The 27,835-nt window shown below is 42.4% G+C and overlaps 1 protein-coding gene across 1 annotated transcript in view; it reads left to right on the plus strand.

Annotated features, from left to right (window-relative positions):
- Positions 1-15,684, plus strand: part of LOC133560877 (carboxypeptidase Z-like) — a 46,625-nt gene extending 30,941 nt beyond the window's left edge. Inside the window, exons 9-11 of the mRNA XM_061913892.1 lie at positions 279-418; positions 515-614; positions 15,088-15,684. Of these exons, the coding sequence (XP_061769876.1) occupies positions 279-418; positions 515-614; positions 15,088-15,440 (593 nt within the window). The 3' untranslated portion in view covers positions 15,441-15,684. The remainder of the gene's footprint in view (positions 1-278; positions 419-514; positions 615-15,087) is intronic.
- Positions 15,685-27,835: the final 12,151 nt, after the last annotated feature.

The raw sequence follows: 27,835 nt of genomic DNA on the forward strand, positions 1-27,835 counted from the left end.
TATTTATTTATTTTATTTTATTTTATTATTTTTTTTTATTTATTTTTTTTTAAACTATGAAAAATACTTATTGTATTAAAAAATATATTTATTTTTACGATGCATTTGTAATATAAGAATGAATTATTTTTGGTTAATGAAAAATTTACCAAATTAATCATTATGTTACTGGAATTAATTAATATTAAAAAAATATACATATATATTTTTTAAGGCATCGAGAGCTTAAAATTACAATAGTTGTGAACATCTTCCATTTTTATTTTCTTTTAAATCAGGCATGCAAGACTTTAACTATCTCCACACCAACTGCTTCGAGGTGACGGTGGAGTTGGGCTGCGACAAATTTCCCCCGGAGGACGACCTGTTCATCAGCTGGCACGAGAACCAAGAAGCCATGTTGTCCTTCATAGAAGCGGTTGGTGAAGACACGACCCCTTTTTTCCGACGTCTCTAAATGTCGTTTTCTTGGTACCACCTTGTCATCTGTTCTGCCTGGTATCACTTTTTTTAGGCCCATCGAGGGATCAAAGGCATCGTGAAAGACGTGGAGGGAAACGGCATCAAGGGCGCCAAGATCACTGTGCGAGGGATACGTCACAACATCGCTGCAAGTACGGTTTGACATGTTCATTGCCTCACTATTTCAAAGCACAATCCAGTGGCATCAAAATACTACATTTAGTGTGCCAGGTTTGGAGTCAAAATCGTAAGATAAGTCTAGAATCGGCTTTTTTGGTCAGTTTTCCACAACATGATGTCAGAGCTTAATGCTAAGCTACATGGCTAATAACATTTTTGGGGCTGCCTTCAACCACGGGTCTTTATCTAATTTTCTTATGGCTGATAGTCCAAGTCAAATTGGATTTGTTGAAAATGAACCAATGCATAAGCGAGAAAAGGGCAAATGGAATTATCGCCTCACAATAATCTTATTAGAATGTAAAAAAAAGTCATAAAATGATGGTTGTCAAATTGTCAGTATACAAATAAGTGTGTCTCTAATCAAATTAAATGAACAAAACACCACCGTTTTAACATGTCAAAATGTTTTTTTAATGACAAAAACAAAAAATATTGTTTCAAAAATAATACAGTAGAATGTACAACAAACATCTACCGTATTTCCTTGAATAGCCGCCAGGGCGCTAATTAGTTTAAAACCTCTTCTCACTCCTGCGCTTATTCAAGGCATCCAGTAAAAGTAAGCAGGTGCTAATAATTTTATAACCTCTTCTCACCCCTGCGCTTACCAAAGGCACGTAGTAAAAACTTGTGTGATAAAAAAAATAAAATTAATAAAACATTATTCTGCGGCCGCGGCCCGGTGGTTGAGGACCACTGCTATACAACATCTCATAGCACCCACTTTTACACCATGCTACCGGCGTGCCGGCCAGACGCATGCATTTCGCTGCTGTTCATATGAGATTGCAATGCATACTTGGTCAACAGCCATACCTTTTACACTGATGGTTGTGATATAAAACACTCTTTAACACTCTTACTAATATGCGCCACACTCTGTGAAACCACACCAAACACATTTCTGGAAAATATCGGCTCTGTAACACATTATAAACGCAACATAAGAATTACCCATAATGCCATGCATCCATGACTCTTGGCTACGGTATATTATACACGCGCCCCCAACCCCGCCCTCCTCAACCGACGCACGGAGGGGCGTGCGGGGGCGGGGTTTGGTGCTAGCGTATAATATAGCCAAGAGTCATGGATGCATTGCATTCTTGGTAAGTGTTATGTTGCGTTTATAATGTGTTACAGAGCCGATGTTCTCCAGAAATGTGTTTGTCATTCTTGTTTAATGTGGGTTCACAGAGTGTGGCGCATATTAGTAAGATTGTTAAAGTTGTTTTATATCACAACCATTAGTGTGATCTCTATGGCTGTGGAAAGAGACCCCTGGTTTACACATATTAAAAGAAAAAAAACCTCCTACGCCAATTTGAAAAGGACGACCGAGGTTAGCGTCACTCGTGACGTCACGAATTTGACCCGGCGGTAAATGTAAGCATGCGCTTATTAAATTTGGGGAGTGAGTTTGACCCGACAGTAAATCAAGGCAGGCGCATATTACATGCCCGGCGGCTTCAAGGAAATACGGTAATAATAATGTAACTCTGTACAGCGAATATGGACATCGACATCAACATAATGATATTCCTAAGTAATTAAACAGGACAAATGGGAAAAAATTTAATAAAATACATTTTTTTTAAATCTTCTACTGGCAAACACATCATCAGCAGTTTCTCCATATACTCGTGGATAAATGTTCGCCGTCCAAAACATGATTTTTAACGGCCTTTATTGCGTGCTTCACTGTGGTCTTAATCGACGACTCCTGCTCCAAATTGCTCTGCCAAGTTGGAGACATGCACACTTTTGTCAATGATTTTTTTCTTGAATTCAATGATTGGCTTCCGCTTCTTCTTCTGAGAATTCTCCTTCTCACTCACCTCCTTTTGTTCCCATGTTTGGAAAGTTGTGTTAACCATCAATAGCAAGCAAGAAAATGTTTATGAAAATGTTCTGAGCGAGTGTCCAGACTTCGTATCGCCTAAAATAACTTTATATTGCCTTAAACACCTTCATAAAAGCCTTAAATAACCCCAAACTTCATATTGTCTTAAATAACCACAAACTTTATATTGCCTTAAATAAGTTCATCCATCCATCCATTTTTTCTTCCGCTTACCCGAGGTCGGGTCGTGGGGGCAGCAACCTAAGCAGAGAAGCCCAGACTTCCCTCTCCCAAGCCACTTCTGCAGCTCCTCCCGGGGGATCCCAATGCGTTCCCAGGCCAGCCGGGAGACAAAGTCTTCCCAACGTGTCCTGGATCTTCCCCGTGTTCCCCTCCCGGTCGAACGTGCCCTAAACACGCCCCTAAGGAGGCGTTCGGGTGGCATCCTGACCAAATGCTCGAACCACCTCATCTGGTTCCTCTCGATGTGGACGAGCAGCGGCTTTACTTTGAGCTCCTCCCGGATGACAGAGGTTCTCACTCTAAGGGAGAGCTTCACTACCCAGCAGACGAAACTCATTTCGGCCACTTGTGCCAGTGATCTTGTGCTTTCGGTCATAATCCAAAACTCATGACCATAGGTGAGGATGGGAACGTAGATCAACCGGTAAATTGAGAGCTTTGCCTTCCAGCTCAGCTCCTTCTTAACCATAACAGATCGATACAGTGTCCGCATTACTGAAGACCACACACTGATCCGCCTGTCAATCTCACTATCAACTCTTCCCTCACTCGCGAACAGGACTCCGAGATACTTGAACTCCTCCACTTGGGGCAAGATTTGTTCCCCAACCCGGAGATGGCACTCCACCCTTTTCTGGGCGAGAACCATGGACTCGGAATTGAGGTGCTGATTCTCATTCCAGTTGCTTCACACACTGCTGCGAACCGATCCAGTGAGAGCTGAAGGTCCTGGCCAGGTGAAGCCATCAGGACCACATCATCAGCAAAAAGCAGTGACTTAATTCTGCAGCCACCAAACCGGATCCCTTCAATGCCCTGATTGCACCCACAAATTATGTCCAGCAAAGTTATGATCAGAATCGGTGAAAAAAAAGCAGCCTCTGCAAAAAGCAGAGACCTAATTCTGTACCCACCAAACCGGATTCCTTCAATGCCCTGATTACGCCTACAAATTATGTTCATCAAAGTTATAATCGGAATCGATTAAAAAAAACAGCCTTGGCGGAGTCCAACCCTCACTGGAAACAGGTCCGACTTACTGCCGGCAATGCGGACCAAGCTCTGACACTGATCACACAGGGAGAAGACCGCCACAATCAGACAGTCCGACACCCCATACTCTCTGAGCAATCTCCACAGGACTTCCCGGGGGAGACGGTTGAATGCCTTCTCTAAGTCCACAAAGCACATGTAGACTTGTTGGGGAAACCCCAATGTACCCTGAAGGAACTTACCGAGAGTGTAGAGCTGGTCCACGGTTCCACGACCAGGACAAAAACCACACAGTTCCTCCTGAATCAGCCGCAGAAATAGGAGAGCCTACTACAGATTCTCCAGGCACTGCTTCCCCATAGGAAGACTTGTTGGTGGGATTGAGGAGGTCTTCGAAGTATTTAATCTACCGATCCACAACAACCGCAGTCGATGTCAGCAGAACTCCATCCGCACCAAACACTGTGCCAACAGTGCACTGCTTCCCCTTCCTGAGGCGGCCGTTGGTGGTCCAGAATTGCTTCAAAGCCGTCCGGAAGTTGTTTTCCATGGCTTTCCCAAATTTCTACCATGTCCGAGTTCTTCCCTCCGCGAAGTACACCGCTTGGCCTGTCTGTACCTGTCCGCTGCGTCCGGAGTCCTATGAGCCAAAAGAACCTGATAGGATTCCTTCTTCAGCTTGGCGACATCCCTCACCGCCGGTGTCCACTAACGGGTTCTCGGATTACCGCCACCACAGGCACCAACCACCTTGCAGCCACAGCTCAAATCGGCCGCCTCGGGTGGTATTTGAAACTCTCTCTGTCAGGAGACTCTGCTAGACGTTCTCAGCAGACCCTCACTATGCGTTTGGGCATGCCAGGTCGGTTTGGCATCTTCCCCCACCATTGAAGGTAACTCACCACCAGGTGGGGATTGGTAGAAAGCTTTCCCCATCTCTTCACCCAAGTGTTCAAAACATGAGACCACAAATCCAATGACGTTCCACTTACCAAGAGCTAGCTTATGTAGCCGAGGATAGGACCGCCAAGTGGCCTGCCTTCGACTACCGCCCAGCTCACTGTGCTCGCGACCTCTCTGGCCCCTCCCATGAGTGGAGAGCCCATTGGAGGGGGGACCCACGTTGCTTCTTTTGGTTATGCCCGGCCGGACCCCATCTGAGTCCTTAGTTTTTCTTTTTCAGCGAGGTCTTCGAGCTGTACTTTGTCGGATCCCTCACCTCGGACCTGTTTGTCTTGGTAGACCATATGGGCAACATAGCTCCTAGGATCATTGGGACACCCAACCTCTTCTACCATAATAAAGTGGCAGCTCAGAGAGGAGTAAATAACTTCATATTGCCTTAAATAACCCCAAACTTCTAATTGCCTTAAATAACCCCAAACTTCTAATTGCCTTAATCAGCTTCATATTGCCTTAAATAACTTCATATTGAATTAAATAACTTCATATTGCCTTAAATAACCCCAAACTTCATATTGCTTAAATAACTTCATATTGCCTTAAAATACTTTGTATTGCCTTAACTAACCCGAAACCACATTTTGCCTTAAATAACTTTGTATTGCCTTAAATAACCCCAAACTTCATATTGCCTTAAATAACCCCAAACCATATATTGCCTTAAATAACTTCATATTGTCTTTAACAACTTTATAATGCCTTAAATGGCATTATGAAGAGTTCTGCACGGGCTGCAGGCGGGCGAGGGAGGCCTGGCTAATGCCTACATACAGGGCATTGCAGTAGTTTAAACGATTCGAGATAAAGGCGTGGATTAATTTCTCGAGATCATGTCCTGATATGGCTATTTGGTGTAATTGATAAAAGCTTTTTTGAACGACGCTGCTGATTTGTTTTTTGAATTTAAAATCTTAGTCGAACTTTACCCCCAGGTTTGTGACCTAGTCGCTGAAATACGGGGTCAGAGTGCCGAGGTCAATGTTGGGGGAGGGAGAGCAACTTGGACCAAACAACATAACTTCTGTTTTGTCTTCATTTAGGCTTGGGAAGTTAGCTGAAAGCCAGGCTTTGATGTCGGGCAGGCAGTCAATGAGACGTTGAACCGTGTTATTTTGTGCCATGGGAAAATAGATCTGGCAATCATCGGCATAAAAATGAAATGCAATACCATACTTCCTAAAAACAGAACCAAGGGGGAGAAGGTAAAGCGCAAATAAGATTGGGGCAAGGATTGAGCCCTGGGGGACCCCGTGTGGTAAAGGAGCTGTGGAAGACATACAACTGTCTATTTTTACACAAAAACTCCTGTCGGCTAGGTACGACCGGAACCAGTTGAGGGCGGTGCCCATAATACCCACACAGTTCTCAAGGCGAGTGATTAAGGTGGCGTGGTCGACGGTGTCGAACGCAGCAGACAGATCTAAAAGCACCAGGACAAAAAATTTACCAGAATCAGTTGACAGCAGGATATCGTTAAAAACTTTTAGAAGCGCTGACTCTGTGCTGTGGAGGGCTTTAAAACCGGACTGGAACAGCCCAGTGATACCATTATCCTCTGAGAAGGGCAACAACTGACTGTAGACAACCTTCTCTAATATTTTGGAAATGTATGGAAGATTAGAGAAAGGTCTAAGGCAGGGGTCAGCAAGCCAAAATGTTGAAAGAGCCATATGGGACCAAAAATACAAAAACAAATCTGTCTGGAGCCGCAAAAAATTAAAAGCCATATTACATACAGATAGTGAGTGTCATGAGATATAAATTGAATTATGAGGACTTAAAGGAAACTAAATGAGCTCAAATAAAGCTACAAATGAGGCATAATGATGCACTATGTACATATAGCTAGCCTAAATGGAATGTTAGCATCTATTAGCTTACAGTCATGCAGTGACCAAATATGTCTAAATAGCACACTCCACATAAGTCAATAACATCAACAAAACTCACCTTTGTGCATTCACGCACAATAAGTTTGGTGGACAAAATGAAACAGAAAAAGAAGTGGCATAAATCACGTCTTAGAAAGTTGGAGAAAGTTATACAAGTAAACAAACAAGGGTAAATTCAAGGACCGCCAAAATTAGTAGGACAGTGAAGCATGTTTAATGCAAACATTGTGTTTTATAGCAATTAGGGAGGTTTGTGTCATGTTTGTCCTCCTACAGAAACCAAATTAAAAGAAAATATATGTTTTTTTTCCATCATCATTTCCATTTTTCATATATTTTTGAAAAAACTCCAGAGAGCCACTAGGGCGCCGCTAAAGAGCCGCATGCGGCTCCAGAGCCGCGGGTTGCCGACCCCTGGTCTAAGGTTACAGAGGAGGGAGGGGTCGAGGCAACAACTTCATATTGCCTTAAAAAAACTTCACATTTCCTTAAATATTTTAATATTGCCGTAAATAACCCCACACTTCATATTTTCTTAAATAATTCCATATTGCCTTAAGTAACCCCAAACTTCACATTGCCTTAAATAACCCCAAAATGTATATTGCCTTAAATAACATAATATTCCCTTAAATAACCCAAACAGATGAGCTCATGTGATGATAAATTGTCATGAAATACTGCACAGTGCACATCTACTCATATTGACCATTTTAAGTTGATAGAAAGAGCCAAATGTCTTATCAATCACTAAATCTCTTATCAATCCTAAAAGTGCTTGTCTGTGATTTAAAACCATCTTTGTACAAAAACCCACACCATGTATGGCTAAAACACATCAAACACAAATCAAAGGCCTACTGAAACCCACTACTACCGACCACGCAGTCTGATAGTTTATATATCAATAATGAAATATTAACTTTGCAACACATGCCAATACGGCCGGTTTAGTTTACTAAATGGCAATTTTAAATTTCCCGCGAGTTTCTTGTTGAAAACGTCGCTGAATGATGACGCGTGCGCCAACGTCACGGACTGTCAAGAAATATTAGCACTGCACCACTAGCGGCAAAAAGTCGTCTGCTTTAATCGCATAATTACACAGTATTCTGGACCTCTGTGTTGCTGAATCTTTTGCAATTTGTTCAATTAATAATGGAGACTATAAAGAACAATGCTGTTGGAGGAAAGCGGTGGATTGCATCTGTCTTTAGCACCGAGACACAGCCGGTGTTTCTTTGTTTGTTGTGAAGCAGAGCGGTCAAGCGAACATGTTTCCTCTACGTCAACCAGCATGTTTTTGGATAGGAAAATTGTGATATATATCTTACCGGAGACATCATTGGATTATTCGTCGTCCTGCAGCAGCTGTCAAAAAAGGCAGCTTTGAGATTGGCTCCTCGGCTTCTCTTTGAGACACTGCGTGTTCACCGCAGCCATCCGACCTCGGGGTATGTCTTTACAATCTTTACAATCTCACCAAAACACTATTAAAACAACAAGCAGATAAGGGATCTTCCAGAATTATCCTAGTAAATGTGTCTAATTACATCTGAAACGCTCACACTGCCGCCGCCTTTTTTTTTTTTTCCAGTCCTTCACTATCTATCCTAATCTTAATTCACTAATCTTTCATCTTCGCTCAAATCAATGGGGAAATTGTCGCTTTCTCGGTCCGAATTGCTCTTACTGCTGGTGGCTCCCATTATAAACAATCTGAGTATGTGTGGAGCCCTGCAACTCGTGACGTCACGTGCACATATTTCCGGTAAAAGCAGGGCTTTTTTATTAGCGACCAAAAGTTGTAAACTTTATCGTCAATGTTCTCTACTAAATCCTTTCAGCAAAAATATGGCAATATCGCGAAATGATCAAGTATGACACATAGAATGGACCTGCTTATCCCGTTTAAATAAGAAAATCTCATTTCAGTAGGCCTTTGAGGATACAAACAACACTCAATCTGCGACAATACTTCTTCTGTTAAAGTCTCTGACTTTCTTCTTCTTGTTCTCGCTGACAACAATAACAATTCCTCCTTTTGTTTGCCTTCAAGTAAATCTGGGCGGCGTCATCCCAGCACTCGTTCACACTCCTCCCAACACTGGACCACATCTTGCTGTGCGCCAAAATCCGTACAGTTGTTAGTACTCACTCACTCGCACGCCGCTGTGTTGTAAACAAAATGTCACGACTTATTTACATCTTTCATAAACACACAAGACTTGTGTTGTTTGGGAACAGTTGGTAATGCTTATGTGCAGTAAAACGTTTCATGGAGTCAACTCACTTTAGTGTGTGTTCCTAAATTTGTGTTCTAGATCTTAGATGAAGAGCGCAGTTAAGATTTTGGTTTACAGAGGAAAGAACTAAAAACTAAAGTTTTAGCCATTTTATTTTCTCAGCGCATACATTTGTCTAAATATGGCCAAAGACACACATTATTCCTGCACGTTGTCCTCATCACTAAAGGAAAAATCTAATCTGCTGGAGAGAATTCCACTGACATTTTCAAGTACCGTATTTTCCGGACTATAAAGTGCACTTAAAATCATTTGTTTCCCTCAAAACTCGACAGTGCACCTTATGACCCGGTGTGCCTAGTGTACGGAGGAATTATGCTTGCTTACCGACCTCAAATCTGTTTTACTTGCATACTTGCCAACCTTGAGAACTCCAAATTTGGGAGATGGAAATGTTTGTTGGGGGGTGCAGGGTTTGATGGTAGCGGGGGTGTATATTGTAGCGTCCCGGAGGAGTTAGTGATGCAAAGGGTTCTGGGTATTTGGTCTGGTGTGTTTATGTTGTGTTAAGGTGCGGATGTTCTCCCGAAATGTGTTTGGAGTGGTTTCACAGTGTGGCGCATATTTGTAACAGTGTTAGTTATTATATGACCACCCTCAGTGTGACCTGTATGGCTGTTGACCAAGTATGCATTGCATTAACTTATGTGTGTGGAAAAGCCGTTTGTATGGAGGAAAAGCAGACGTGGCGACAGGTTGTAGAGGACGTTAAAGGCAGTGCCTTTAAGGCACACCCCCAATATTGTTGTCCGGGTGGAAATCGGGAGAAATTCGGGAGAATGGTTGCCCTGGGAGATTTTCGGGAAGGGCACTGAAACCCGGGAGTCTCCCGGGATGGTTGACAAGTATGTTTACTTGGTACATGGTGAAATGATAAATGTGACCAGTCAAACATAAGGGATACGTGTAGACTGCAATACGATGGCAATCACACATAGGAGATACATGTAGACTGCAATATGACTCAAGTAAACAACACCAACAATTTATATGTTTCATTGAAAATATAGAACATAACACACAGAGCTCAAAAGTCAATCAAAATGTTTTAGTACGACTTTTGTAAGCTATGAAGCTGCACCGCTGGATGGATTGTACTGTGCTTTAACGTACAAGTGTTATTATGGTGTGTATATAAGGTAAGACATATTATCTGGCGTTTTGTTTCGCAATGTTATGCAAAATAATATTTTCTTATCTTCCGGTACCTGCTGATCTGTATTTGGATCTGCATAAGTCCTAAAAAATTGCACGCGTCCGCCTCTGTAGTCCGTGAGGAACCCATAGTAGATAAGCTTCTTCTTTTTCTCTTATCGTCTTGTTATGGGATATTCATGCTCCACTGTTGCCATTTCTAATATAAAGTAGTGTAAAGTTCTTACTTATCACTTATATCCGTCGGTAAACTCACCATTGAAGTGCTAAAACATACCGGTGTAGTGAGTTTTAATTATTCACCCCAGGAACTTTAGTTATTAGAGAGTCCCGGTGGGACATTTTTTTCACGGGGTACATTGTTGTTGTTTCCGGATGAGGAGATGCTGCTCCGTTATGAATTTAAGTAAAGTCTGAATGTCATTAAAACAGTTAGCTCCATCTTTTGACGCTTCTTCCACTCCCGTCCTTGCACGCTACACCATGACAACAAAGATGACGGGTAGAAGACGCTGCAGAAGGTGAGCCACGTAAAAAGGACCATCCACAAAACGCGGCATCCGGAAGCGACTGTCAGAAAGAGGCTTGAAGATGATATGTAAAACATAATCTATGCAACATTTTGACCAAATAACCACCATTACATGTTATGTAGACCAAAAGGAAGTGTTCTACATTTAGAAAAAAGAAATAATAGTATGACTCCTCTAATGCGCCCTATAATCCGGTGCGCCTTACATATGAAAAAAAATATCAAAAATAGACCATTAATCGGCAGTGCGCCTTATAATCCGGTGCGCCCTATGGTCCAGAAAATACGGTGTAATAGATGATAAAGTGAACTGGAAATCTCCTATTAAAAATATACAACATAACGGAGCAAGAAACACGTCAATAATGAACAAAAATCCCTCCATATTTTTTTACTACTCGCTAGTGTTACCACATCTGAGTTATTTTGCAGAAATGTGGGAAATAACTATAAAAGTACCTTAAATGCACTAAAAAGTGTTACAAAAAATATCAATTAGAATAATAAATAATGTTGGATATAGAAAACATGCAAATACTTTATTAATTGAAAACTATTAAAATTCAATGATTTGCAAACAGCTAAAATTATGTACAAATCAAAGTATAATATGCTTTCCAAGAATATTCACCAATTCTTCTCAACTAAGAAGGAGAAATATAACCTTAGGGAAAAACTAAATTAAAACATTTGTATGCATGTACGACACTTACAAGCTTTAGTATATTAGCATGTAGAATTAAATTATGGAATGAATAAAGAAAATAAATCAAACAAAGTATCGATATGATCCAATTTAGGAAACTGTTCAAACTCCCAGTGTTTTCAAAGTACAAAGAAGAAGAATTATGATAAACGTCATGAGTTATGATTTTTTTTTTCCCCCGATGGAGAGAACTGCTGTATTTCGAACACATTGATGAAACTTGTGTACAAATTGAGAATAGGTGGCAAACATCTGTGTTCGTAATTGCTTCGAAGTGAAAACAGGGGAAGAGTAGATAAGACTTGTTTTTTCTTACTCCTTTTAGGACATGGTGTAAAATAAAATGAAAATATGTCAAATATGTGTTGATACTGCTCCAAAAACAAAACCCAAAACCAGTGAAGTTGGCACGTTGTGTAAATCGTAAATAAAAATAGAATACAATGATTTGCAAATCCAATAAGCGACATCAGCGTGTAAAGGATATCACTCAGGAACACTTCAGAAAACCACTGTCAGCAACTACAGTCGGTCGCTACATCTGTATGTGCAAGTTAAAACTGTACTATGCAAAATGAAAGCCATTTATCAACAACACCCAGAAAGGCCGCCGTCTTTTCAACCTATATTCAATTAAATGGACTGCAAAGACAAGATATTTAATGTTCGAACTGGTAAACTTTATTTTTTTGCAAATATGAACTCATTTGGAATTTTATCCCTGCAACATGTTTCAAAACAGCTGGCACACGTGGCAAAATAGAATGAGAAAGTTGAGGAATGGTCATTAAACACTTATTCAACATAGAATTCCCGTGACCTTCGATACCTCATCAAAAAGAGACATCAGTGTGTAAAAGGATATCACCACATGGGCTCAGGAACCCTTCAGAAAACCACTGTTGGTAACTACAGTCAGTCGCTACATTTGTAAGTGCAAGTTAAAACTGTACTATGCAAAACGAAAGCCATTTATCAACAACACCCAAAAACGCCGCCGGCTTCGCTGGGCCCGAGCTCATCTAAGATGGACCGAATCAAAGTGGTCTGACGAGTCCACATTTCAAATTGTTTTTGCCAACTCTGGACGTCGTGTCCCCCGGAACAAAGAGAAAAAGAACCGTCCGGATTTTTACAGGCGCAAAGTTCAAAAGCCAAAATCTGTGATGGTGTATTAGTGCCCAAGGCATGGGTAAGTTACACATCTGCGAGGGCACCATTAATGCTGAAAGGTTTTGGAGCAACATATTTTGCCATCCAAGCGACGTTATCAAGGACACCCCTGCTTATTTCAGCAAGACAATGCCAAGCCACGTGTTACAACAGCATGGCTTCATAGTAAAAGAATGCGGGTACTAGACTGGCCGGCCTGTAGTCCAGACCTGTCTCCCATTGAAAATGTGTGGTGCAATATGAAGCGTAAAATACCACAACTTAGACCCCAGATTGTTGAACAACTTAAGTTGTACATCAAGCAAGAATGGGAAAGAATTCAAACTGAAAAGATTCAAAAATGGGTCTCCTCAGTTCCCAAACGTTTACTGAGTGTTGTTAAAAGGAAAGGCCATGTAACAGTGGTAAAAATGCCCTTGTGCTATCTTTTTTTGCAATGTGTTGCTGCCATTAAATTTTAAGTTACCATATTTCCTTGAATAGCCGCAGGGGCGCTAATTAATTTAAAACCGCTTCTCACTCCTGCGCTTATTCAAGGCATGCTGTAAAATTAAGCAGGCACTAATAATTTTAAAACATCTTCTCACCCCTGCGCTTACCAATGGCATGCAGTAAAAAATTGAGTGTGATGTAAGGATACCATCATGAAAAGCACATTTAATAAAAAAAACGTTATTATGGTTATTATTTTCAGCACCGAAGGCTTGGAATAACCTACAATGGAATATTCAACTTAAAACCCTTGTTACATCAAATGAGTTTAACGCTTCTGTGAAAGGATTGCAGTCTACCTTGTCTGTATGCACATGATTCATATGAACAAGTTTTAATGTTGTAAATGTGATGTTTTATGTGTTGTTTACTGTTTTTAATGTAACGTTGCCGCTGCCCTCTTGGCCAGGTCTCCCTTGGAAAAGAGATCTTTGATATCAATGGGATTTTACCTGGTTATAAAGGCTATCGCTAAATAAAAAAATAAATGAAAAATGTTCTTACCTTTACTTATAAATTAAATCCATGCCAGCTCCTTCTGATCAATATAGAAGTATTCCTTATCTTTCTTCAATTTTAAAAAGTCTCTCAGAAAACTGCTATCAGACCGCTGCTATCAGTTAGCTCAGGTGTAGGCGACTTTCCCTCTCGTTCTGCTCCGTGGGTGATCTCTTTATCCCAGGACCACCAGGAAAGGACATGGCTTGAGCAGTTTGACTTTGTTAATTTTCCAATAAAACCTCAGTCCAGGTCTCTCTTCCGCTCGTTTGCCGGTATCTTGGGCACGGCTGCTACTGCTAGCGTGTCCTGCCTGTCTGTCATACTGTCGGCTCCACAGGGGGTACATGTATATTAATAAAACATAGCTGCTTACTGTTCTTTTTAACATACCGGTATTCAATCGATTGGACCTTAAATACTACTGAATAGCTCTTAATCTTCTTCCCTTTATGAGATTTCAAATTGTTGAAACTCCATTTTGAAAATGATGACAGGGGAAGTGTCACTCGTGACGTCACAAATTTGACCTGGCGGTAATAGTAAGCATGCGCTAATTATTTTGCGAAGGCAGGCGCATATTACATGCCCGGCGGCAATTCAAGGAATAAGGTAATCATTATTTGCAGAAAAAAACAACCAACAAAGTTTCTCAGTTTTTACATTAAATATCTTGTCTTTGTTGTCTATTCAATTGAATTTAAGTTGAAAAGGATTTGCCAATTATTGTATTTTGTTTTTATTTACGATTTGCAAAAAGTGCCAACTTCACTGGTTTTGTACATTACCACCAACAAGTTAAATAAATAAACAACTTCAAATTAGAATGATTTTACATTTTTCCCAGTCATATTAATATACATTATGTTGTTTTTGTCAGAACTTGGAGTAAGGAGAGAACCCAGATGCAGAGAGGAAGTTAAAAAATAAAACTTTTATTTTGAAACAACCTTTTACTTCCAATGCAAAAACTTTTTCACAAGAATAATCAACACGCGGAAAAAATAATTCCGAGGATAAACAATTAACTCAAAATCACTCCACAAAAATAAGGAAGAATACTAATCTAAGGAAATTCTAACAAAAAAAGGAATATCAATAAGAATAAACGAAAAGCGCTCCTACAGGAGGAAAAAAGACCAAATGACCTATAAATACACTAACTCTTAATAACAAAAAAAATCACTCAATCAATGAGGCAATAAATACGAAATTTGGAAAAACAAAAACTCACCAATTAGGTAGACAAAGGATAACCAAGGACGCTCGAAGGAGGAAAAAAGTAAACTCAAAATTACAGAAAAAACTGCTTGATCCAAAAAGGGGGAACCAGGAAAACAGGAGCAAGACAAGGAGGTATTCAAGGACAGGGACATGGACGCTAGAAAGGCACGATAGATGAGACAATCTGGCACAGGACAAAAGGAGGCGTGATCTTAAATAGGATATGAGAATGATGGGAAACAGGTGGAAACAATCAGGGATCAGGGATGACGTCAGACTGGTGACACAAGAGGAAGGGATAGTGATCTGAAACAAGAGGGTAGCATTTCAAAATAAAACACGTGAATCACAAGACAGAAAAACCAAGACAAGACTTCCCTCTTTTTTATTATTATGAACATATTTCTTTTTCTACATTTTAGCTGACCAGGGGGAGTACTGGCGCCTCCTCACCCCAGGCACCCACATAGTGACGGCCACGGCGCTGGGCTACACGCGTGCAACCAAGATGGTCCAGATCCCGCCCACAATGCACAGCGCGGGGCGAGTGGACTTCGTGTTGGAGAAGGTGGCGATGGAGCCTCTCCAGCTGCAGGAGGAGGAGGAGGAGGCGGCCGCCTACAACCGCTTCGACCCCAACAACCAGTACGAACGCTACATCCTGATGGCCGACATCAGCTCCGCCGGAGAGGAGCGTGTGGAGAAGCCCTGGTGGTGGAGCTACTTTGTCCTGCCAGGCGTGCCCTCTCCCACATGGTTGCTTAAAACCCACTAAATTGACCACTTTTTTCACCATCCTGCAACTCATTTCAGCGCTTACACGTCTCTTTCCTCCTCATTTTCCTTCTTCATATTTATAGTTGGCACATCCTTTGTATAAATGTAACATTACTCTGGTACGCTGTAATCAAGGTAGCTGGCCACTAGAGGGCGACAATATTCAACTTTTTGCTCAGATAGGGCCTTGTTTATGTGTTTTTTTTCCCCCCCTGTAAATACACATTTTTGATGACTTTTCATTCTCTGACTATTATTGAATGAATTCATCATTTAGGAAGAGTAATAATACAATTAATTATAGTAAAGAGGATAAAAATGTTAATGTTTATTAACATTTTTATCCTTTTTTACGAAGGAGGAGCTGAGCCGGAAGGCAAAGCTCTCAATTTACCGGTCGATCTACGTTCCTATCCTCACCTAGGGTCATAAGCTTCGGGTCATGACCGAAAGGATAAGATCACGGGTACAAGCGGCCGAAATGAGTTTCCTCCGCCGGGTGGCGGGTTTCTCCCTTAGAGATAGGTTGAGAAGCTCTGCCATCCGAGAGGAGCTCAAAGTAAAGCCGCTGCTCCTCCACATGGAGAGGAGTCAGATGAGGTGGCTCGGGCATCTGGTCAGGATGCCACCCGAACCCCTCCCTAGGGAGGTGTTTAGGGCACGTCCAACCGGTAGGAGGCCACGGGGAAGACCCAGGACACGTTGGGAAGACTATGTCTCGCGGCTGGCCTGGGAACGACTCGGGATTCTCCGGGAAGAGCTGGACGAAGTGGCTGGGGAGAGGGAAGCCTGGGCTTCCCTGCTTAGGCTGCTGCCCCAGTGACCGGTCCTCGGATAAGCGGAAGAAGATATATGGATGGATGGAAGGATAAAAATGTTAATGTTTATGTGGAGAGGCGGAGCCGGCAGTCCGACAGAGAGGCAGGGCACGCCGGAGCCCGGCCCAAGATGGCGGAGAGGAGGCAGGGACGGCGCTTGTGACGGCCTGAATGTCATTAAAACAGTTATCTCCATCTTTCGACACTTCTTCCACTCCCGTCCTTGCACGCCACACCGCTACAACAAAGACGACGGGCAGAAGACGCCGTCGAAGGTGAGCCACGTAAATAAGAAGCGACTGCCAGAAAGCGGCTTGAAGATGATCTGTAAAACATCATCTATGCAACATTTTGACCAAAGAACCACCATTACATGTTATGTAGACCACAAGGAAGTGTTTTAAATTTAGAAAATAATAACAATTTTTTGCCAATATTCTGATATTGTCCAACTCTTAGTTACCGATACCAATATCAACCGATACCGAAATATACAGTTGTGGAATAAACACATTCTTGTGGGTAATTTTCTTGTGATGCCCCGCTGGATGCATTAATCAATGCAACAAGGTTTTCCAAAATAAATCAACTCAAGTTATGGAAAAAAGTGCCAACATGGCACTGCCATATTTGTTATTGAAGTCACAAAGTGCTTTTTTTTTTTTAACATGCCTCAAAACAGCAGCTTGGAATTTGGGACATGCTCTCCCTGAGAGAGCATGAGGAGGTTGAGGTGGGCGGCGTTGGGTAGGGGGTAGCGGGGGTGTATATTGTAGCATCCTGGAAGAGTTAGTGTTGCAAAGGTTTCTGGGTATTTGTTCTGTTGTGTTTATGTTGTGTTACGGTGCGGATGTTCTCCCGAAATGTGTTAGTAATTCTTGTTTGGTGCGGGTTCACAGTGTGGCGCAAATTTGTAACAGTGTTAAAAGTTTTTCATACGGCCACCCTCAGTGTGACCTGTATGGCTGTTGACCAAGTATGTCGTGTGTGTGTGAAAAGCGGTTGATATTATGTGACTGGGCCGGCACGCAAAGGCAGTGCCTTTAAGGTTTATTGGCGCTCTGTACTTCTCCCTACGTCCGTGTACCACTCCGTACAGCGGTGTTTTAAAAAGTCATTAATTTTACTTTTTAAAACCGATACCGATAATTATCGGTATTACATTTTAAAGCATTTATCGGCCGATAATATCGTCAGTTCTATATTATCGGTAAATGGCAAATGGGTTATACTTATATAGCGCTTTTCTACATTCAAGGTACTCAAAGCGCTTTGACACTATTTTCACATTCACCCAGACATTCACTTACTGATGGAGGGAGCCGTCATGCAAGGCCCTAACCGCGACCCATCAGGAGCAAGGGTGAAGTGTCTTGCTCAAGGACACAACAGACGTGACGAGGTTGGTAGAAGGTGGGGATTGAACCAGGAACCCTCAGGTTGCTGGCAAGGCCACTCTCCCAACTGCGCCACGCCGTCCCCATCGGACATCTCTAATAATAATATGACTGCTTTAATGCGCCCCATAATCCGGTGCGCCTTATATATGAAAAAAGATGGAAAAGTGACCATTCATCGGCAGTGCGCCTGTTAGACTATTGATGTATATATTGTCAAAGTAACTTTAGTATGCTTAAAGTATGTTGCTTTAGTTATTAACTATTGTGCTATAGCTCAATAGGGGCGGTATAGCTCGGTTGGTAGAGCGGCCACGCCAGCAACTTGAGGGTTGCAGGTTCGATCCCCGCTTCTGTCACCCTAGTCACTGCCGTTGTGTCCTTGGGCAAGACACTTTACCCATCTGCTCCCAGTGCCACCCACACTGGTTTGAATGTAAAAATTATATATTGGGTTTCACTATGTAAAGCACTTTGAGTCACTAGAGAAAAAGCGCTATATAAATATAATTCACTTCACTAAAGTTAGAATTTTTCTTATCTATGCAAGGACAAAACTTCTTGTCTGAGGGGTGGCCTCAGCCGCAGATGTTATCTTTGTTTTAGCCCGCTAACAGCCAAGGACCTCAACAAAGATAAGATGACACCACACAGACGAGACAGAGACTTCAAGGACCTCAACCAAGATAAAACGACAACACAACACGAAGCGGGGACAAGGCGAATTCACAAGGCCCCCCAGCCCATTCCGTCACGTACTGTGCGTCTTGGACCTGCTTTGCATAGTATATGTGACCACTCCTTTTAGAGGCGGCCTCAGTGATCTTGACTATGGAACTCTGGATAAAAAGTGGGACGCGGGAGCTGAACCTTAGAGTGTAGGACGAGACTGTGACTAAGTGTGCAACGCCATGCGTTCTCCTCATGAGCTAAATTGAACTCTGTCTCCGCATGATTCCTTGCTTCTTGTCTGATTAATAGATGTCATCAGTGTTTGAATCTAACAGCGCCTTATAATCCGGTGCGCCCTATGGTCCGGCAAATATGATCAATCTATCCAGCAAATACGGGTAATCTTCATCAACAATATGATTTGCCTGAGTGGCTGGAAAGGAAATATTAAAATAATAATAATAATTAAAAATCGATTTAGGATTTTTTTGATTCGATCAGAAATCGTTGCAAATAAGAATCGTAATTCATCTGGAAATCAATTTTTGTGGGTCAGAGTGAACTTGGCAGTGATATTGATTAGGGGGTAACTCTCTTATCAGCGAGCTTCAGAGATCCAATTTTGAAGCCTCGCCACCGGTTGCAGTTTATTGTCGTACCCAGAACTCAGTGTTGCATTCAAGTCTGGAATAAACACATTTTCCTGGTCTAATGTAAGTCAGCCATCAACAAACAAAGGAAGGAAAGCTTGAGGGTTCTATTCGCTGTCACACCAGCAATATTGTGCTCTACCGGACTTAACTTGATCTTAGAATAACCCCCGCAGCCATTTTGGGAGGCTTGTCTGCTCCCATTTAATCCACTGCAATACCGCGCATGGAATTCAATGAAACGGAAAAAAGCACAACACAAATTCCTAATCCAATCTTGGCGACTGTTAGAGGTGTCTGTTTTTTTTTATTTTTACTACTTTCTGTGTTTTCCAGAATTACCAGTAGCGACTGTTGAGTCACATGACATTCCTGTCGTTATCGGTTGAGGTTTTAATTTTTAATTTTTAATTTAGCCTTTAATTAACCAGGTAAAATCCCATTGAGATCAAATATCTCTTTTCCAAGGGACACCTGCCAGCAGCAAGGAAGTTTACATTAAAGGGGAACATTATCACAATTTCTGAAGGGTTAAAACCAATACAAATCAATTCCCAGTGGCTTATTTTATTTTTCAAAGTTTTTCTCCAAATTTTACCCATCACGCAATATCCCGAAAAACGGCTTCAAAGTGCCTGATTTACACCAACGCTACATCCACCCGTCTATTGTCCTGTGACGTCACTGCGTGAAGCCACCAGAAAAAAACATGGCGTATAGGACAGAAAGATATAGCAAAGTAGCTCGGATTCAGACTCTGATTTCAGCGCCGTAAGCGATTCAACAGATTACGCATGTATTGAAATGGATGGTTGGAGTGTGGAGGCAGGTACCGAAATTGAAATTAAAGAAGAAACAGAAGCTTTTAAGCCATATCAAGACAGACAGCAGCACGGGAGGAAGCGCGGATGAATTCGGCGATTGCCTTCTAACCAACATTTGGTATGTATTTGTTTGGCATTAAATGTGTGTGGAGGGAAAGGCTGGATGCAAATATAGCTACAAATGAGGCATAATGATGCAATATGTACATACAGCTAGCCTAAATAGCATGTTAGCATCGATTAGCTTGCAGTCATGCCGTGACCAAATATGTCTGATTTGCACACTCCACATAAGTCAATAACATCAACAAAACTCACCTTTGTGATTTCTTTGACTTTAACGTTGGAAATGCATCTGCTTTGAGTGTCGCAGGATATCCACACATTCTTGCCATCTCCGTGCCATCTCTGTTGTAGCACAGCTGTCGTCGGTACAGTGTGCAGAACAAACGAGGGACTTTCGCATCTTTTGACCACTGTTGCAACTTGAAACCGTCTCTGTTCGTGTTGTTACACCCTCCGACAAAACACCGACGAGGCATGATGTCTACAAGGTACCGGAAAACAGTCGAAAAAACGGAAAATAACAGAGCTGATTTGACTTAGTGTGTGTAATGTGTGACGTCACGGGTGAAAAGTCGTTGCTCCGAGGCAAACAATTGAAAGGCGTTTGAATCGTCAAATTCACCCTTTCAGAGTTCGGAAATCGATTAAAAAACATATGGTCTTTTTTCTGCAACATCAAGGTATATATTGACGCTTACATAGGTCTAGCGATAATGTTCCCCTTTAAAAACAGTGAACAACACATAACATTTACAACATTAAAACTTGCTCACATAACACACGTGCATACAGACAAGGTCGACTGCAATCCTTTCACAGAAGCTTTAGATTGGATTGTATGTTTTTCCAAGCCTTCGGTGCTGAAAACCTAGATTCTTTCTTGGCCAATTCAGTTCTTACTTTGGGGACGACAAATTGCAGAACATTCATTGAACGAAGATTGTGACTTCCTTGTTTCTTTGTTAAAAGACAAGAAAGATAAGATGGAGTGATACCCAGAATGGTTTTGAAGATGAACACATACCAATGATTAAGGCGTCTAACCCATAAAGACGTCCATTAAACCATTGAGTATAACACACAATGGTGAGTAAGGGGAGCGCAGTTGGTGATGAATCTCAGTGACAGGGTGGCGGTGGCTCCTCCGCGGACTGGAAGGCAGTAGCAGACACCATTGGCACTGGAATCCAGCAGAGCAAACACCAGCTTCCAGTCAGGCATAACATCTCCTTCGTCAAAGCAGGGGGCAAACCACAGGCAGGACGTAAGGCCCCAAACGGACTGCTAGCCACAGCCCGTGACTTGCAGCTTCTGGTGGATCTTGGCAGACTACTGATGTTTCCAGAGCGAATAGCAAGGACATCACTGAGGTCAGACTTTGTCTTAACTTCTGACTCAATGAAGCATGTTGTGCTGCTGGAACTTACAGCCCTGCGAAGACCGGATGGAGGAAGCCCATGAGCGAAAGAAGGCCAAATACCTTGAGCTGGTAGAGGTGTGCAGAGAGAGCGGCTGGAGGGCCCGCTGTGAGCCTATAGAAGTGGACTGCAGGGGCTTTCTAGGGAAATCTGTGCATCAAGCATTCAGACTTCTTGGAATCAGAGGGTTGCTGGAGAAAAAAGCCACCAGAAATATCAGCGAGGCTGCTCAGAAAGCCTCAAGGTAGTTGTGGATCAAGAGGGCAGACAGATGGAGTAGTACGCTGCTTGAACACAAGCCGGGGCCTGACCAGCCCCGGTTGGGTCACCCAGGCGAGGGTGTCTAGAGATCAAAGACCCGAAACACCCAATGAACCTCGGTTCTTTACTGACGATGTATCCACGCTGCACCGCAAGGTGTTTCTCAAATCTAGTGCCCCGTGGTACAAACGATCCAGCTTGTGGAGACAACCAGCAGTAGCATTCATGTACAACACAAACACAAGATGCTCCCGTTAAAAAACGAAAAAACTGCAAATGTTACGATAATCAAATACTACTCTTCGCCTATAGCTCTGAAGACAGCAATAACCCAACTCGATGAAAGAAACAACAGAGTCCGATTGCCCTAAAGGGCTATCTTTCTATCGCTAGCTAGCTGCTAAGCTTGTCAAAGCTAAACTAGTCCCGGTCTGAAGTTACTGCTCTCCGATGACAGCAAGAACTCGACTCGTTGAAAGAAACAACGTGAGTATGGCTCCCTGCTCTTTGTGCACCGTTCTCATAGATAGATCGGGCCTACTTCAGGATCGTGTCCGCCATTTAGAATTGAGTCATCTTGTAACTTTAGACGCCGTGGACATGTTTGTTAGGTTAGCTGTAGCGAGCTGACTAGCCCAGCTTGTAGCAGCCCCAAGCGGCCTACAAGCCATAATACATTTAGCCCTTTGGCTAGTCCTAGACCCCAGTCTACCAGAAACCACATCTTAGTCATAGGGGACTCCATCACCCGGAACATACAGCTTAGAAAAACAGCCATAATTAGGTGTATTCCTGGGGCCAGAGCACCCGACATTGAAACTAGTCTTAGGGAGCTAACTCACAACAGGCCTAGTAAACACGTACGACAGGCTAATTGCACCACCAGCTACCCGAACATAGTTGTATACGTCGGTTCCAATGACACTAGCAAGAGACAGTCAAAGATTACAAGGGTCCGGCTAGTTTTTTGTAGAGAACAAGGTGTAACATTTATATGTCACCAAGATGGCGGCGCCCGGACGGGCTGCGCTCTCGAGGAGATCCTGCTAAAGATGGAACATTTGGCAGAAATACCGGACAATTCCACAAACTTTATGGCTGGCTCACATCGTGGTCACTCCGTGATCACGTACGACCGCCAAACACTTCTGGATGTGGACACATCGGGCCGTTTTGGACTGATAGACGCGGGCGTGCTAAACATGCTAACTAGCATGAGAATACATCGGCGGCTACATCCAGCGGCCTGTGAAGCAGGGGAGTCTAGTAGCAGCGGGGGCAGTCTACGGAGCAGACGCCAGCGGTGTGATCGGAAACGCGGATGCCGAGCGGGGCTAAAAACAAAGCAGAAGGCTAATCCCCACAGAACACCACTTTCCTCCATCCCGAAGACGGATTTAGATGGAAAATGCGAGACTACTGGTCTGGGTAAGGAGTCTGTTAAATTAGAACAAGTTTTTTCTACTTTGAGTGTTTCAGAGTTAGACATTTGTTTTACTGAGGTGGCTAACTATGATGCGTGCAGTTTATCAAAGCAACAAACAAACAATCGGAAAATCCCCGTTACTGAGGTGGCTAACCATGATGCGTGCAGTTTATCAAAGCAACAATCAAACAATCGGAAAATTCCTGTCGTATCAATTCCTAGATATGGTCGTAACTATACTAAATGCACTGGGCATAATAAACACAACATTATTAATATTGCTACTACGGATAATTTGATCAAAAACTCCCTAAAACAGCCCACTACCTATAATATAGGTTTTTTAAACATAAGATCATTGTCTCCTAAAACGTTGTTAGTTAATGATATTATCAGAGACAACAATCTTAACATCATCGGTCTCAGCGAAACCTGGCTTAAACCAAACGACTTTTTTGCGCTAAATGAGGCATGTCCTCCTAACTTTACACATGCGCATATTGCCCGTCCGCTCAAAAGGGGTGGGGGGGTTGCACTAATATACAACGAAAACTTTAACCTTAGTCCTAACATAAATAATAAATATAAATCGTTTGAGGTGCTTACTATGAGGTCTGTCACACCGCTGCCTCTACACCTGGCTGTTATCTACCGCCCCCCAGGGCCCTATTCGGACTTTATTAATGAATTCTCAGAGTTCGTTGCTGATCTAGTGACACACGCCGATAATATAATCATAATGGGGGACTTTAATATCCATATGAATACCCCATCGGACCCACCGTGCGTAGCGCTCCAGACTGTAATTGATAGCTGTGGTCTCACACAAATAATAAATGAACCCACGCATCGCAACGGTAATACGATAGACCTAGTGCTTGTCAGGGGCATCACCGTTTCCAAAGTTACGATACTCCCGTATACTAAAGTATTGTCTGATCATTACCTTATAAAATTCGAGGTTCAGACGCATGTTCGTCAAACTAATAATAATAATAACTGCTATAGCAGCCGCAACATTAATACAGCCACAACGACAACTCTTGCTGACCTACTGCCCTCGGTAATGGCACCATTCCCAAAGTATGTGGGCTCTATTGATAACCTCAATAACAACTTTAACGACGCCCTGCGCGAAACCATTGATAACATAGCACCGCTAAAGTTAAAAAAGGCTCCAAAAAAGCGCACCCCGTGGTTTACAGAAGAAACTAGAGCTCAGAAATTATTATGTAGAAAGCTGGAACGCAAATGGCGCACGACTAAACTTGAGGTGCACCATCAAGCATGGAGTGATGGTTTAATAACTTATAAACGCATGCTTACCTTAGCTAAAGCTAAATATTACTCAAATCTCATCCACCGTAATAAAAACGATCCTAAATTTTTGTTTAGTACGGTAGCATCGCTAACCCAACAAGGGACTCCTTCCAGTAGCTCAACCCACTCCGCTGATGACTTTATGCAATTCTTTAGTAAGAAAATTGAAGTCATTAGAAAGGAGATTAAAGACAATGCGTCCCAGCTACAACGGGGTTCTATTAACACTGACACGATTGTATATACGGCGGATACTACCCTCCAAAATACTTTCTCTCGTTTTGAGGAAATAACATTAGAGGAATTGTTACAACGTGTAAATGGAATAAAACAGACAACATGTTTACTTGACCCTCTTCCTGGGAAACTGATCAAGGAGCTCTTTGTATTATTAGGTCCATCAGTGCTAAATATTATAAACTTATCACTCTCCTCGGGCACTGTTCCCCTAGCATTCAAAAAAGCGGTTATTCATCCTCTTCTTAAAAGACCTAACCTCGATCCTGACCTCATGGTAAATTACCGACCGGTGTCTCACCTTCCCTTTATTTCAAAAATCCTCGAAAAAATTGTTGCGGAGCAGTTAAATGAACACTTAGCGTCTAACAATCTATGTGAAACCTTTCAATCCGGTTTCAGGGCAAATCACTCCACGGAGACAGCCCTCGCAAAAATGACTAATGATCTATTGCTAACGATGGATTCTGATGCGTCATCTATGTTGCTGCTCCTCGATCGTAGCGCTGCTTTCGATACCGTCGATCATAACATTTTATTAGAACGTATCAAAACACGAATTGGTATGTCAGACTTAGCCCTGTCTTGGTTTAACTCTTATCTTACTGATAGGATGCAGTGTGTCTCCCATAACAATGTGACCTCGGACTACGTTAAGGTAACGTGTGGAGTTCCCCAGGGTTCGGTCCTTGGCCCTGCACTCTTCAGCATCTACATGCTGCCGCTAGGTGACATCATACGCAAATACGGTATTAGCTTTCACTGTTATGCTGATGACACCCAACTCTACATGCCCCTAAAGCTGACCAACACGCCGGATTGTAGTCAGCTGGAGGCATGTCTTAATGAAATTAAACAATGGATGTCCGCTAACTTTTTGCAACTCAACGCCAAAAAAACGGAAATGCTGATTATCGGTCCTGCTAGACACCGAACTCTATTTAATAATACAACTCTAACATTTGACAACCAAACAATTAAACAAGGCGACACGGTAAAGAATCTGGGTGTTATCTTCGACCCAACTCTCTCCTTTGAGGCACACATTAAAAGCGTTACTAAAACGGCCTTCTTTCATCTCCGTAATATCGCTAAAATTCGCTCCATTCTGTCCACTAAAGACGCTGAGATCATTATCCATGCGTTTGTTACGTCTCGCCTCGACTACTGTAACGTATTATTTTCGGGTCTCCCCATGTCTAGCATTAAAAGATTACAGTTGGTACAAAATGCGGCTGCTAGACTTTTGACAAGAACAAGAAAGTTTGATCACATCACGCCTGTACTGGCTCACCTGCACTGGCTTCCTGTGCACTTAAGATGTGACTTTAAGGTTTTACTACTTACGTATAAAATACTACACGGTCTAGCTCCATCTTATCTTGCCGATTGTATTGTACCATATGTCCCGGCAAGAAATCTGCGTTCAAAGGACTCCGGCTTATTAGTGATTCCCAAAGCCCAAAAAAAGTCTGCGGGCTATAGAGCATTTTCCGTTCGGGCTCCAGTACTCTGGAATGCCCTCCCGGTAACAGTTCGCGATGCCACCTCAGTAGAAGCATTTAAGTCTCACCTTAAAACTCATTTGTATACTCTAGCCTTTAAATAGACTCCCTTTTTAGACCAGTTGATCTGCCGTTTCTTTTCTTTTTCTTCTATGTCCCACTCTCCCGTGTGGAGGGGGTCCGGTCCGATCCGGTGGCCATGTACTGCTCGCCTGTGTATCGGCTGGGGACATCTCTGCGCTGCTGGTCCGCCTACGCCTGGGATGGTTTCCTGCTGGCTCCGCTGTGAACGGGACTCTCGCTGCTGTGTCTTGGATCCTCTTTGGACTGGACTCTCGCGACTGTGTTGTATCCATTGTGGATTGAACTTTCAGTATCATGTTAGATCCGCTCGACATCCATTGCTTTCCTCCTCTCTAAGGTTCTCATAGTCATCATTGTCACCGACGTCCCACTGGGTGTGAGTTTTCCTACCGAGGATGTCGTGGTGGTTTGTGCAGCCCTTTGAGACACTAGTGATTTAGGGCTATATAAGTAAACATTGATTGATTGATTGATTGATATACTGAGCTTGCTGAGGAAGGACGGCCTTCACCTTAACTGGGAAGGCGCCATCACTCTTCCTAGAAAAATAGATTACTGTTTGAGTCACACTTGACTAACGACAGTAGAGCAAGCTAGGACACAGGCAATTACAGTGTCTGTTAGTCTAGGTGATGAGTCAGTTTAGCTAGGCTGGAAAATTCTTGCACACATAGCATTTCTCGTAGAATAATACAAACCCCGTTTCCATATAAGTGGGGAAATTGTGTTAGATGTAAATATAAACAGAATACAATGATTTGCAAATCATTTTCAACCCATATTCAGTTGAATATGCTACAAAGAAAACATATTTGATGTTGAAACTGATAAACATCTTTTTGTGTGCAAATAATCATTAACTTTAGAATTTGATGCCAGCAACACGCGATAAAGAAGTTGGGAAATGTGGCAATACATACTGATAAAGTTAAGGAATGCTCATCAAACACTTATTTGGAAAATCCCACAGGTGTGCAGACTAATTGGGAACAGGTGGGTGCCATGATTGGGTATAAAAGCAGCTTCCATGAAATGCTAAGTATTTCAAAAACAAGGATGGGTTGAGGGTCACCACTTTGTAAGCAAATTGTCGAACACTTTTAGAACAACACTTCTCAACGAGCTATTGCAAGGAATTTATGGATTTTACCATCTACGGTCCGTAAAATCATTAAAAAATTCAGAGAATCTGGAGAAATCACTGCACGTAAGCAATGATATTACGTACTTTGTATCCCTCAGGCGGTACTGCATCAAAAACCGACATCAGTGTGTAAAGGATATCACCACATGGGCTCAGGACCACTTCATTAAACCACTGTCAGTAACTACAGTTGGTCGTTTCATCTGTAAGTGCAAGTTAAAACTCTACTATGCAAAGCCAAACCCATTTATCAACAATATCCTGAAATGCCGCAGGCTTGGCTGGAACCGAGCTCACCTAAGATGGACTGATGCAAAGTGGAAAGGTGTTCTGTGGTCTGACGAGTCCACATTTCAAATTATATTGTGAAACAGAGGACATGGTGTCCTCCAGAACAAAAATGAAAATAACTACTTGGATTGTTATAGGCGCAAAGTTCAAAAGCCAGCATCTGTGATGGTATGGGGGTTTATTAGTGCCCAAGGCATGGGTAACTTACATATCTGTGAAGGCACCATTAATGCTGAAAGGTCCATACAGGTTTTGGAGCAACATATGTTGTCATCCAAGT

This window comes from Nerophis ophidion, linkage group LG10 (assembly GCF_033978795.1).
Source record: "Nerophis ophidion isolate RoL-2023_Sa linkage group LG10, RoL_Noph_v1.0, whole genome shotgun sequence".
Taxonomy (NCBI): domain Eukaryota; kingdom Metazoa; phylum Chordata; class Actinopteri; order Syngnathiformes; family Syngnathidae; genus Nerophis; species Nerophis ophidion.